This window comes from Carassius auratus, linkage group LG48F (genome assembly GCF_003368295.1).
Source record: "Carassius auratus strain Wakin linkage group LG48F, ASM336829v1, whole genome shotgun sequence".
Taxonomy (NCBI): Eukaryota; Metazoa; Chordata; class Actinopteri; order Cypriniformes; family Cyprinidae; genus Carassius; species Carassius auratus.
The window spans coordinates 3099188-3113837 of NC_039300.1; the positions used below are offsets into that span (position 1 = coordinate 3099188).

The window sequence follows — 14650 nt, forward strand, 5'->3', positions numbered from 1 at the left end:
TTTTGCTTTGACAAAAGGGCTCTTTGGGCACCAAGGGGCAAAGGGGCAGGTGCTCAAGCACCCAACGCCGCCTCCCCCCCCCCCCCCCCCCTCTGCACGTGCCTGGTTACTAGTAACTAAATAATAAGCACTGGTTCTATTTTTTCTTAACAAGAATAATATAAATAAAAATACTAGTCACGATTGGTATGAGTACTAGTATCTAATGAATAAGTAATATTAACTTTGCAAAAGACACTAGTATGAACAAACACTATACCTAAAGAATAATTATTAGTAACTGATGAATAGGTATTAGTATTTAATGGAAAATATACTAGTATCAAAAAATAAGTACTGGTATCATGAAAATAGAAACTGGTACGGATTACAGATTAAATGTTAAAATGGCTTTCCATAAGCATAATGCTCCGTTAAAACTGTCCGGACGTGAACGCTTGTGCGCGTGCACTGTCTCTCACTCCTCCCACATGACGGAGGCTCGCATTTGTTTCGACTCAACTCAAGATGGCAGCTGGAGCTGAGTATGGCTTGAAAAAAATAGTTTGGCAAAGTAAGTTCATGGAGTATTCTAGCGATTTTATGCATACTTCTTGCACGCACAGCCTCGTGCTTCGTCATTTATAAGAGTTCAACTCCGAGGAGGAGCTGTCAGAATTTTGAAGAGATGAGTTTATTCTGGGTTTGCACGAAGGAGTCACAGTCGTTTGTTTAAGCGTTTGTTTTGGTGATTAATAAGGAAACAATGTGGATTGTGTTCCGCTTTTTGCGCCATGTTTGTCTCATTAAATGCCCGCACTGTTTCTGTTAGCTGCTCTGCTAATGTTAGCAAGTCCAGTTCAGTTTCACCACTGAGTGCTCACTTTGACAATTCTGCTCTGGCTGTTTCCGTTTGAAGTGTTGCGGGACGCGGAGTGTTTGATGATGTCATAATGGAACTTCAGTTCTCACTAGCCCATGTGTTACATTCTGTGAAGTTTATAACTGTCGGCTGTGTTCTGGACTGTCATTTGTGTTCACACCATTTTATGAATATTGGCCATAAACACACACACAAAGTGATTTTGCGATGTTAAATATGTGGATTCAAAGTTAATTATAGGCTGATGATATTTGTGTATGTGTGTGTTTTTCAAAGTATTATACATGGTTATGCTGCACTTCCAACATAAATATATTTCAGGGGGGTCGACAGCAGAATTCCAAGACCAATGGCTCAGATTATTGTAAATATGTTACTTTTAAATAATATAACTTAATCAGTATATGAAAACAACCACAGATCAAGATCTATATGTAAATTTAACATTTATGAAATATACCAAATAGTATTTTCCACATGCACGCATACATACATACATACATATTATAATATTTATATGATGTATGTGTATATATATATATATATATATATATGTCTGCGCATTCTTAAAGCAGGAAAAACTCAAAACAGGAAGTAAAGCTTTTCTTGACTTTCAGTTCCATGGTGCATCAGCAAAACTGATTTGATGCTATAACTAACAGTTTCCTTTATGTGGCATCACAGGAATCAAGGACACCCTCATTGCTGACTGCAGAAAGTCAGAAGTATGGAAGGTAAGTTTGAATGATTTCTTTCTTTCTTTTTCTTCCCCCTGAGGCTTTCTATCTATATTTAGCAAATTTGAGGTCTTTAAGATCTCCCACTGAGCTAATGCAGTATTGACTCCGGCTGTAATCCTCTGCTGTATACTAAACACAGAAGCTGGCTGACCTGACTGCTATCACATACAGGACATTTTCCTTACTATATACTAGGGCCGGGACTCGATTAAAAAAATTAATCTAATTAATTAGAGGCTTTGTAATTAATTAATCGAAATTAATCACATTTTAATCGCATATAAATATTTGACCTGAGAACAGTGAGAAGTAATTTTTTTTTTCACATGGATTTATAGTATACCATTGAATAATGACTGAATACATAAGCTTAAGCAACAAAATATTGTTTATTTTTGTTCAACCAAGTCTAGCAGACCAGTGCAATTTTTGCCATGAAGTGTAGCAATAGCATATTTAGAAACAATTTAGAAATAGTACATTTCAGAAATTCAGGAAGCTTATAGGTGCTGGAACCTTCTGTAAAGTGTTTTTTTTAAGTAATACACAATACTGTCAATAACATTCAGAACATTGGAAACACTGACTATTAGAAAACATCTCTCTGTTGCTTCAGAGGCCATAACATACTAAGTCCAACTCTCAACAACCTTGGCCAACACAATAAAGAGTTCAACATAAACTGTTGCACCAACAAAATAATACATAGTTCAACATAAAGTGTAAAGTCCACGCTAGCTGCTATATGTTTTGCGTTTAGGTGATACTTGAGGCTCGATGTGCTGCTGCGGTGATATGCGAACGCTAGTTGGTGCTTCAGTATAATCGGTCCGCCGAAACTCATCAAGTGAGAAACGTTCCGCGGTGCAAAAATAAGTTATTAAAAATGCAGGATTTTTTTTTTCTGTAAATAATTAATCTTAGTTAACGCATTATTTTTTGTGTAATTAATCTCAATTAACGCATTAAAGTCCCGGCCCTACTATATACTAAACAAAAACAAACTGTTTCTGGAAACCTCTTATATGCATAAAATGACCACAGTATCATGATAACAAACTCTGCAAACTTGACAAATTTGACATGCTTTTTAAAATCCAGCATTTATTTGATCTTGATAAGATGGTGGCTTGCTTCTTCCATGAGGGGTTTGGCGTCACGGTATCTTTGTTTCCAGTCGGAACGTTAAAGAATGTGATAAACACGATAAACATCTTTGAAATCCTGTGGAATTCAACCAATCAGATGATGACTTTATAGCTCCTGAGGCGTTTCCAGTTTTGTGTGCCATATGCATCAGACGTTCAGCCAACGGTCCGTGGGCATGATGATGTCTGAGGCTGAGATTACTGCTCTCACACTATGTTTGTTTTTGCATGCTACCAGCAAGGAAACCTATCTCATCACATTCATTTCAGATGAATGCAAGCTAAACTCTACTAAAGCGTCATTGATTTTTCTGTGCCGTTAGATTCAGTAGTAGAGATGTAACAATTCACTCAACTCATGATTCGATTCAAAATTTTAATTTCACGATTCGATTCAATTCACTAAATTTTTTTTAATTTTTTTTTACAAAATAAGATTTAAGACAAGTTATGAATTAAATGTATCCTTTTATTATTGCTTGGGCAAAATGCTGGATGTTTCTTTGTGAAAATGAAATATAACAGTATGATAATATAGCACTTACAAATGAGGAAGCAATCAAGACCAAAAAAAGAGCAATAATATGCAAGTAGCTTTGGATAAAAGCCTCTGTTAAATAACCACATTTAAATGTAATGTAAAAAACAAAACAAGCTCCAAATCAAATAAATAACACTTATGAACGCTGCAGCAGGTGGAGCTTAAATCGTTTCCCTGGTTACCGCTGTAAACAAAGCACTTGTGAATGCTGCAGCAGGTGGAGCTTAAATCGTTTCCCTGGTTACCGCTGTAAATAAAGCACTTGTGAACGCTTCAGCAGGTGGAGCTTAAATCGTTTCCCTGGTTACCGCTGTAAACAAAGCACTTGTGAACGCTGCAGCAGGTGGAGCTTAAATCGTTTCCCTGGTTACCGCTGTAAACAAAGCACTTGTGAACGCTGCAGCAGGTGGAGCTTACAGCGTTTCCCTGGTTACCGCTGTAAACAAAGCACTTGTGAACGCTGCAGCAGGTGGAGCTTAAATCGTTTCCCTGGTTACCGCTGTAAACAAAGCACTTGTGAACACTGCAGTAGGTGGAGCTTAAAGCATTTCCTTGGTTTTTGCTGTAAACAAAGCAGCGCTGCACTTATGAACTTTAATATGCATTTAATATGCAGACATGCATTCATATAAACTCCTGCCCCTAATTGAATCGCGATTTGTTTTGCATCTCAGCCAATTTAAATTGTCACATTTTGGATCGATTTTCAACCGGCTTTTGGTTAATCGTTCATTCAGTAGTGGCATGGATTTTTTTTTTTTTTTACTTTGCATTAAATAAAAACTCACAAACTAGTTTAAATGCATGTTATAGATCCATTTGTCTTTTCTGACCTCCTAATAGCCCCTAAAATTTCATCTGCTTCCAGTTTTTGAGAGTGCAAAGCCCTCCTCACAACATCCTGTTAACAACCGATACACAAAACCAAGTCCTACCCAACAAGTTATGTCACAATATAGAAGATTAGATCTGTCTCTACTTTAGCTTCATCACAACTTTATCAGAATGCTGTGGAAAATGAAAATGTTTATGTGTGATACCAAACTCACAAATCTGAATGGCTGTTTAAATCATGATATATCGCATCATCAAATACCGACACACGTCCAGTGCACAGGACTTCAGAGGCAGAGTCAGTCAGAGATTCGGAAGAGCAAGTTGTTCTTTTCCTTATGTTTTAGTTGGAATAAGGTTTGCAAGTTATGTGTATTAAAAACTAAATAGTAATACAATAAGGTCTCATTGGTACTTTAATTACCATAAAGTAACACCACATTTGTTTTACAGTATGTATTAATATTTAAATATGTTCGCTAATAAAATGAATGGTCAAATAAATAATCGTAATAATGCATTATGTAAATTTTAGTAATGTATTGGTAAATATGAAAATAAAATGTATGTAAGATTACCGTATTTTCCGGACTATAAGTTTTTTTTCATAGTTTGGCTGGTCCTGCGACTTATAGTTAGGTGCGACTTATTTATCAAAATTAATGACATAAACCAAGAGAAATTAACCAAAAGAACACATTACTGTCTCCCTCTCTCACGGCTGGAGACGGTAATGTTTTCTCTTGGTTTTTGGATCTAAATAAATGCGACTTATAGTCCAGTGCCACTTATATATGTTTTTTTTCCTCCTCATGACGTATTTTTGGACTGATGTAACTTATACTCAGGTGCATCTTATGGTCCGAAAAATACGGTAATCAGTGTTTTTCATTGTAGGAGGTACATATATTTTTAATGCATATAACTAAAATTAATAAGTGGAATCTTATTGTAAAGTGTGTTACACTATTTTAAGGTGACATTCTGTTACATTGCATTTACACAATTAAGAAAATAAGTAATATTAATGAATTTATGTTTACCCGAGGGCTTGGTTTATGGTTAGTTGTTTAGAATTATGCATAATTTACGTTTATTACTATATTAAGGATGTGCAAGAAGGGTACAGCAAACAAAAAGTTACTGACTTAACTACTCATAATCATACTGAGTGACACTTTGAACCGGGATTTGTTATAATAAAGGGTATTTTGATTTGAAAGGGCAAGTGGAATTGAGAACCAGCGTATGATTCATTTTATTTTAATGTTAGAGTAATATGATTAATGATTCACATTCTGTGATTGATGTCAAACCTGTCCTCACAGATCCTCATTCTGGACCGGTTCACCACGCGCCTCCTGTCCTCCTGCTGCAAAATGTCCAATCTCATGTCGGAGGGCATCACAAGTGAGTGAGAGAAGATGCTTCTGTTGAACATTGTGTGTGTCAGACAGAAATCCAGCTGTCTTTGTGTAGTGAGAGTCGGACGCTCTTCCTTCCTGTGTTTTTCAGAAGGGAAGCTGTTCGTTTCCTCCATATCGAGTAAAAGAATGCACATGTGCTGGACGGGGGGTTATTGTCGTAACGTGTTACTCTCTCGTTCACAGTTGTGGAGGACCTGCACAAAAACAGAGAGCCTGTTCTAGAGATGAAGGCCATCTATTTCATGAGACCCACTGCTGAGGTCAGGGCTCAGGAGACACAAATAATAAGCATAATATCACTTATTTTACTGTGCTGATCTGTTTGTGACCCAGATGCTTTTTATTTGCAGTGTATTGATGCTTTTATTAATGATTTCAAACCAAAACCTAAATACAAAGCTGCCTATGTCTTCTTCACTGACTGTGAGTTGATTGTCCCAAAAAAAACAAAAAAACAAAGTGATTACGTGGCTTTTTTTTCAGCAAGAGTGACATTATTATTACTTTTATATCAAAATGTCCACAGACTGTCCTGATGATCTCTTCGACAAGATGAAGAAGAACTGTGCCAAGCACATTAAAGTGTGTAAAGAGATCAACATCTCGTTTCTGCCTCTGGAAGCACAGGTGAGTGCATCTAGAGATTCATTGAGCCTGTAATGGTTGAGAGTTGTGTTGTGTTAATGACTCTGTGTGTGTGTGTGTGTGTTGTATGGGTGACCTGTACAGGTGTTCATCTGTGAAAACACAGAGGCCTTCAAGAGCATCTACACCCCGAGCAGTCAGGACCGAGATCAGACGCTGGAGACAATAGCGAATCAGATCGTAACTCTCTGTGCCACGCTGGAGGAGTATCCTGGAGTCAGATACAAGAAGTACAGTCTCTTCACATGTGCTGTCATTACACCTGATACTTGAATGATATTTCATCTAGGTTTCGCTAATGAATTCTCTCTTCAATGCAGAGATTCGGCTCTTGGAAGCAAGTTGGCTGAACTTGTAGATAATAAACTGGCACAACATTACGAGTTAGATGATAATTCGAAGAAAAAGGTGAGAGCTGTTGAGTGTTTACAGCAAACTCACATGACCGTGTGTCTGGTTGATATGGCTGGGTTTTAGATGTAGACAATACAGCTTTTTCTTAAGATAGACTGATGTTCAGTCTAGTGTATTTCAGTTTTTGAAAATATTTGTATGAATGTATTTATTTGCAGTGGCTAAGCAGCTTCACATGTCTGTTTGGTTGAAGTGAAAGTTTAAGTAAATTCAAATGTTTAAAGCAAGAAGTAAAATACAGTACAATACACGGGGATGAAAAAAGAAAAGAGCTTGTTCCACACAAATAAAAATCAAACATTTCAAGAAAAGCCCTAGTAAGATTGGTGAATAAGATCATGTGCTCCCTGAGGTTTATTTTTTATTTTTTTTATAACCTGTAAAGTTGATCTTTTCCTGATGTGGTCTTATAAGGGATATTTCTGTTGCACAAACTGCCTCTTCAGTGCTTTCTTTTCCCATTCAGGATAAAACGCCGGCTCAGCTCCTGATCGTCGATCGTGCGCTGGACCCTGTTAGCCCTATTCTTCACGAGCTCACCTACCAGGCCATGGCTTATGACCTCATACCAATAAAGGACAACACCTATGAGTATGACACCGCAACTTCATCCAGCCGGATCTCCTTTACTTTAACAGACACCCTCGCTCTTAATGTGGTTCTCCTGTGTATTGGTGTTTTCCTATGTGTTTTCTCTAAGGTACAAGGTAAAGGACGGCTCTAAGAAAGAAGCTTTACTGAATGAAGAGGATGAATTATGGGTCAAATTACGTCACATGCACATTGCCGAGGTCACTGAGTGAGTAGAATTACTTGTTCGTGTGAGTTTAATCTCCACTATCTGGCACACAAGCATCGGGTGGTCAGTTTGCTTTTTCCACAAAAGATAAATGCATTGTAGCTTTGGTATTTGCCAAATGGGGCTTCATTTTCAACAAACTTCTGTATTCTGTAAACCAAGCAGACGTGACTTTAGGCGTAAAGCCTATAAATATCCTTGTTCGTGTCACCAGCACTACTGTTTTATTTATTCCAAAGGCAAATCCCCAAACTGGTGAAGGAAATCTCTGCCGGCAGAGAAGAGAAGAAACAGGCTGATGGGAAGGTACAGTATGTGTTTACAATTTAATTAGTCCTCCAAACAATAACGGTAGTGTCCCGTTGCAGATCCCCTCATGTGAGTATGTCATAGATGCCCCTGTCGTTGGCAGATCACAATCGGAGGCCTATCGCAGCTCATGAAGAAGATGCCAGGCTTCCGCAAGCAGATGACTCAGGTAATCGATCCGCCTCAGCTGTCCTGTAAGAGTGTGAGGTCACATGACACACAAAGATCACGTTCAGTCTGCCTGTACGTTCAGCAGTGATGGTCCACGCTGCCTAAAATACTCACTTACAGTTTAATGTTTCCATTTCTCTCCCTCAGAAAACTGTCCACATAAGTTTAGCCGAGGATCTGATGAATCACTACCAGAAGAATGTGGAAAAACTCTGCAAAGCTGAACAGGTAAAGCTTCGAGATGTCTCGAGGGAAAAGGACGCCCTCTTCTGTCCAGAGTGTGTCTCACGTGGTCTCTGTGTGTGTCTGGTTTGTGCTTTGTTTGTAGGATCTGGCCGTAGGTGCTGATGCTGAAGGGCAGAAGGTCAAAGACCCCATGAGGACATTACTTCCTGTGCTGTTACACCCACATGACACCACCGATAAGATCCGGGCCGTCCTTCTCTACATCTTCAGCCTAAATGGTGGATATTTCTCTTTTCTTGTCATATAGAGATTGGTAGACATCTTAACTGTCCAGCTTAGTGTGTTTTCCTGCTGGCTGAGTGCAGCTGAATGTGTGTTTGTGTGTACTGAGCAGGAACGACAGCGGAGAACCTGAATAAACTGATCCAGCATGTGAAAATCGAGGATGAGAGCGGCTATATCCTGAACTGGAAACATCTGGGAGTTCCCATCCTCTCCACGGTGAGTCTGCAGATGCTTGCTTTCTCCTCCGCCACTGCTTCTTTTCCTGGTGATATCACATAAGTCAATCATACTCGTGACTTTTTATTTGGTTTTGCTGCATTGTGAATTTGCAGTTTTATAGCTAGGAGCGTATTTGGGAATAGGGAAGTGCTGTAGGTTGTCACAGCACCAAAGCTTTAGTATGCATACAAACAAAATGGCATTTTCTAAACCACAGCCAAAGCTAATTTTATTGTTGATTCTGGCGTGTTGATTTTTTACAGTTCTGATTGGATGCAATACAACTGCTATTTTACAGGGATTTATTTTTGCTAATATTGATTTTTTATTGATTAAATTTTTTTCAATCTCTCCTCATAACAGCCGAGCATGTTCTCATTTCGTAAACCATCTCGGAGAGACCGGTCAGACAAGGAGACATACAACGTGTCTCGCTGGACACCCGTCATTAAAGACATAATGGAGGTGAGAGACACGTCAGTTCTGATCAAAGAGTATGAAATAAAAATAAAACCTTACTGAGCCCAAAACCTTTTAAATGGCAATTCAAGTAATTCAAACAAATATCTTTTGTCAAGACACAACCAAGTTGTATACACAAGTTGCCATACTAAACTGACTCCTGGGCAATCATTGAAGTGTGAAGAAGCACCAACTTGACTTTTTAGTTTATCAGAACAAAATGTAAGGACTTAATTTAATTAAAAAAAAAATTCAAATTGTGCACGTCCAGTTCCCAGTTTAAAATTTCATATTAAAGCACAAATTAAACTACGAGCATGCAATTTCACAGTTATGGCATCGGTTAAGTTATGAAGTTACCAAAGAAGCAATTAAAGCTGCATTAAAACTGTGCATGTGTGCAATTATTTGTTTTATAGGAATCCCATTTCTCTGAAATGCAGTGGTTTTTAAAATTGTCCTGGAGCAGCAGCAGCTCTTAAAGTAATAGCATCCAAAAAAACTCATAACCATCTGCTGTGATGTCTGTTCATCAAAGAACAAAAGAGAAAGAGGAAATCAAATTGCAATTAGTTTATATTTTTTCATTGATTGACACTATCTGTATTATATTGTATTTATGTTTATTATATTAAGTTAACTTATATTAAGTTATTGGATGTTGATTTTGTATAATAGTCAATGAAGCTGATATGGCTATACATTTAAATACAACCAATCTTTTTCTGATAACTATTTTGACAAGTTAAAAAATTATAGAGCTATGATGGCAACTATAAATTTATATATTGTAAAAAATAAATATATATATATATATATAATAGTGTGTGTGTTTGCAAGATATGAAAAATGGATTTACAAGGAACAATCAATTTAAACCTATCCCCAAAAGGCAAGTGAGTGTCCTGACATGCTCTCACACTGCCCTTAGGTTAGCAGTCCATCCTGATATATAATACAGCAGGATATGAGCCTACAGTTATCATGTAAATAAGATCTCATTGAACATTTGTATTGTTCAGGTCGAAGGCCACTGACATTATAATCCAGGTTACGACTGGCAGATCAAATGTCATGCTTCCAGAAATCATAAAAAGACAATGTCTTATTGTCATGTCAGCTATTAATAGCACTGGTAAAAGCCATTGTGTTAGACAGGCATGTGTTGATTTCCAGAGAGTAGTTTCTTCTTCCAGTGATAAGAAACATTGAATTGCACAAGTTCGGTCAGGCAGGTTGACCGCAGCCACATGAGAACAGTATTAATCTACCTTGTCAACTCATGTAGTTTCTCTTGTACACGTCTGTAGCATTAGTTTTATTCCATGGACTTCAGTAATGGCCCTAATATAACTGTAGATTGTATTTGTTGCTGTATCTTTGTCTACTATATGTAAATAACCTCAGTAACGAGATCAGGTTGCTGAGTACCTGCATATATTATACATACTGTATGGATATACATATTACATATGTGGTAATATGTAAATCATAACTGAAATTAAAATTCTCTCATGATTTGCTCAGCCTCATGTCGCTCCAAATCTCTATGGCTTGCTTGCTTCTGTGAAACACAAATGAAGATATTTGTATTATATTTGTCCCTCCATTGAAACTTCATTCCAACCTCATTTTTAAGCTTCAAATAATATGTTGACATTGTAAAATTAATGAATATGAATGGAGTGGTATGATCCAAGTCTTCTGAGGCGACACACAATCTGAATGGTTTTAACACACAAATATTCATTAAATGAATGTTCATACATTCGTTGGAAGATTTAATAAAGATGCCTCTTGTATATTGATAAATCAGCCTGTCAGTTAAACGTGCGTGTGTGTGTGTGTGTGTGTTAATGGTAGGATGCAGTGGAGAACAAACTGGAGGTCAAAGATTGGCCGTATCAGTCTGAATGTCCGTCTGTGTGGAACGGCTCTCGTGCTGTAAGGTAGGGCAGTTCCCAACAAGTCTCTTACATAACAAATTAATTATTTTCATTTCCTTTATGATAGACCCTTTAAAGCAATATTGTGCTTTCAGTACAACAGCATATGTGACATAGTTTCATGGCAGCTCATCCATCAGTTTAAAACAATACATCCTGAATGTTTCAGTATAATTGTTGAGTGTAAAGTTGTAGTCAATGTCTCTTTCTTCGTTCCTCTGGCTGCCAGAGTGGTGAGGTAAGAGTGAAGATCAGCCCTTTGGGTTTTTGGCTGCCTTTTCTGTGTGCACATACAGTATTACACATAATGTTTTATATCTTTATTTCAAGGTTTATTTTATAATAAAGTGTAAAGGCTTCTCTTTTCCCACTGATGTTCTAATTGCATGATGTAATGGATGGTCTGTTCGAAGTCTGGGGTCAGACAGGTCAGATAGATACTTTTATTGAGGGCTTATCGAATTGATCAGAAGTGACCAAAAGACATTATTATTAGATTTCAAATAAATGCTTATTTAATCATTTTAATACATTTATTTATTTTATTTAGCCAATATAAGATTCTTCTTTACACCAGGCTTATGTAATGCACTGTAATGTATTATTATTTTTTTTTTCTCAGATGCAGTGATTGTTTCCATGTATTAATTACAAAGCTTTTTTTTTTTTTTTTTTTTTTATATTGGTTTTAAATAATTACAAAAATATTTACCATTAGCCAATAAAATATGTATTTTATTTGATATTTTATTATTGTGAAATAAATTAATATTCTTTTTTTTATAAAATATATATTTTATTTATTTTATTTCATTTTATTTGAACAAATCAGTATATTATACTGATTTCTGAAGATCATGTGACACTGAAGACTGGAGTAATGATGCTGAAAATTCAGCTTTGAGCACAGCAATAAGTTACAATATGTTGACATAGTTAACAGCTGTTTTAAAATGTTATGGTACTTCACAATATATATATTTTTTTAATTTATCAAATAAATGCAGCCGTGCTATGTAACAGAGATGTCCTTCAAAAACAAAAAATCTGACGACCCCAGACTTGTGATCAGTGATGCATCGTGATTTAACGTGTCCTTACATGTTTAAGTCTGTTTCCTGTCAGTGCTCGGCAGAAGCACAAGGGCAGTTCCCCGGATGATCTCCGGAGCGGCTCGCGGCTCATCATCTTTGTTCTGGGCGGGGTCTGCTACTCAGAAATGCGCTGTGCTTATGAAGTCACGCATGCTAATAAATCCTGTGAGGTCATCATTGGTAAGAGTCCATACGAGGTCATAGCATGTTACTAAGCTAACAGTATGAATCGGTAAACCTGAAAAGAGGATTAAAATGCTGCCTGTGATTTGAAATGCACCCAGATTCATACAAATGCCTTTTGATTTAACTGTAGGCTCGACACACATCCTCACTCCACGTGGTCTGCTGGAGGACATTTATAAACTGGGCAAACAACCCATGGAAAGCTTTAACATTGAGGAAAAACCCTGAGCAGCCCTGCGCTGCCATATCCTCCTCAGGACTGAAGGGAACGGATCTCAGCTGCTTGTCACCTCACAGCTTTCACTCATCACAAAAAAATAAACCAATGTTGTACATGGAACATTTTGAGGTCATTTCATGTCTAAAGTCTCAGTTGTGCTCAGTTTAGGTTATATGTGACAGAAACTCTTCACAACTTCAACTTTGTTGAGGTATTTAGACTTTTTAAATGGTTAAACAACTTTATAAAAATTATAACATCATCCATTGAAATGCGTCACAAGTAGAGACATTTGTAACACACAATTAGTTTGATAACCCTTTAATACAAAATAATTATTTTTAAAAAGAGATCCGCTCTTGACCAGAGCTTTATAAACTGGTGCCTTTTTTTTTATTTTTTTTTTTTTATCAGTGATAGCGAAATGCTTGCACTGGGTTTTCAGTAACACTTTTCTTTTTCTGTAATTCTATCTCGCACACTAATTGTAGTTATTTGTAAAAATCCACCAGACTGTCAATTTAAAAAGATATTTTCATGTTTTGACAATTTGTTTGTGAATTAGATCTGTACATATGTATTGCATGCTAGTGTGCCGTTTGAGTTGAATTGAATCGTTTTGCTTATATTAAACATTTACTGATGAACAAATGAGGGATTAAACTGATTTAATGCATACTTATTGAACAGCTGACATAACCTGAATGACGTGGTTCAATTCTTATGTTTGGTTTGTAATGTTTGTATAATGTTTGCAATGTGGTCTGTCTAATATCAACTGTACTTCATAAAAATATTGTCTCTTTGTATGATTTCCCTAAGCAAAATTTGATTTGGGGGCCCCCCTCCCACCACGCGGAGTCATCTGTGCTTCAAGATAATTGACACAAATGTCACGCTATAATGTTATATTATAAATGAATACAGTGAGGTTATGTATTCATACAAAATAAATAAGTAAAAATCAATACTTAACATACTTCACTCTTAAACTTCTGAATACAAACTGTCACAAAATATGAAATAAATAATTTGAAAATGTCAATATGCAAATGTGCATTAAATGTGCAATCTTTTAAATGAAACCAAAATAAACAAACATTAATATAATAAAAAATATAATGCTACAAAAAAGTTAAAAACTTAAATAATGAAAGCAAACATAAGAACAGCTAGGATTCAAGAATGACAATTGTACAACGATGACCTCAAAATTGTTTCTAGCTTTTCAGGAGGCAAAGTCACTGATGACATCAGGACAGCAGGATTCTATTGTTGTGCCCCCCTTCCTCAAATATAATGATGGAAAATAAACACCTACTATAGGGGTGAAAATAGAACTTTAATCAAATACAAAAGTTAAAGAATAAATTTTATTATTTACTAATTACAATTGTACCATTAAACATTTACCTATGGCTATAACTTTATTATGACTAATGTCTCAAGCATTCAGAAATCATGCAAAAGGAAATTAAGCAGTTTACTATGATAAAACCATGGTTTATTATTGTAAGGGTTGTGATATGCACGTTTTTTGTTGAAGAAATTATATAGGCTGTGTCATCTATAGCAAAAGTGTAACAGCAGCAATTACATGGCATTTGGCTCCATGTGCAGGCATTTGTAATAACATGTACATAAATTGTTTATTTTGTATGTGCTTACATTATGTATTTTAACAGTGTTATTATTAACCAATCATTATTGCCTCATAGTTTTTTTTATATAATGCAATCATTTATATAAAGTCAGTTTAAAGGCTACTGATGGCTTAGGTCTGTTTTAAAGCAACAACAACAACAAAAGAAGATTACAGTATATTAATACATATTTGTAAATTATTATTTGAAGTATCAAAACCATGGTTAATTTGCAGAACGATGATTTGTGGTGTTATTGATAAAACCACGGGTAATTTTCGTAAGGGAACCTGAAAAAAAAAAAAAAAAAACTTTAACAGGAATGTGCCTGAAAGTGATAAACGGGCCTCGTTTTTACCTAAATGATTTATAATTTATTTTAATGTATATTAAAAATGTATAAGGTGACTGCAAGTCTTTCTCCTCAAATGCTACCGAGCTTCAAATTTGCCTTTGTGCCCATGTGAAAAAGTAGCATAATTTACATATGATTTACAGTTTATTTGAATAAATATTCAA

At 36.2% G+C, this 14650-nt stretch overlaps 1 protein-coding gene across 2 annotated transcripts; it reads left to right on the forward strand.

The window, feature by feature from the left end:
- Window positions 1-441: 441 nt before the first annotated feature.
- On the forward strand, window positions 442-13456 carry LOC113068689 (syntaxin-binding protein 3-like). 2 transcript variants are annotated; one of them, XM_026241513.1, is made up of 19 exons: window positions 442-553; window positions 1547-1596; window positions 5454-5535; window positions 5736-5812; window positions 5903-5975; window positions 6079-6179; window positions 6282-6427; window positions 6518-6605; window positions 7078-7202; window positions 7312-7410; window positions 7650-7716; window positions 7823-7888; window positions 8038-8118; window positions 8219-8354; window positions 8471-8577; window positions 8944-9045; window positions 10906-10991; window positions 12099-12262; window positions 12399-13456. In XM_026241513.1, the coding sequence occupies exons 1-19, from the start codon at window positions 508-510 to the stop codon at window positions 12494-12496; spliced, it is 1794 nt and encodes a 597-aa protein (XP_026097298.1). In that variant the 5' UTR covers window positions 442-507; the 3' UTR covers window positions 12497-13456. The 2 variants fall into 2 exon arrangements, with proteins under 2 accessions (XP_026097298.1, XP_026097299.1); XM_026241514.1 differs by having other exon boundaries at window positions 12114-12262.
- Window positions 13457-14650: the final 1194 nt, after the last annotated feature.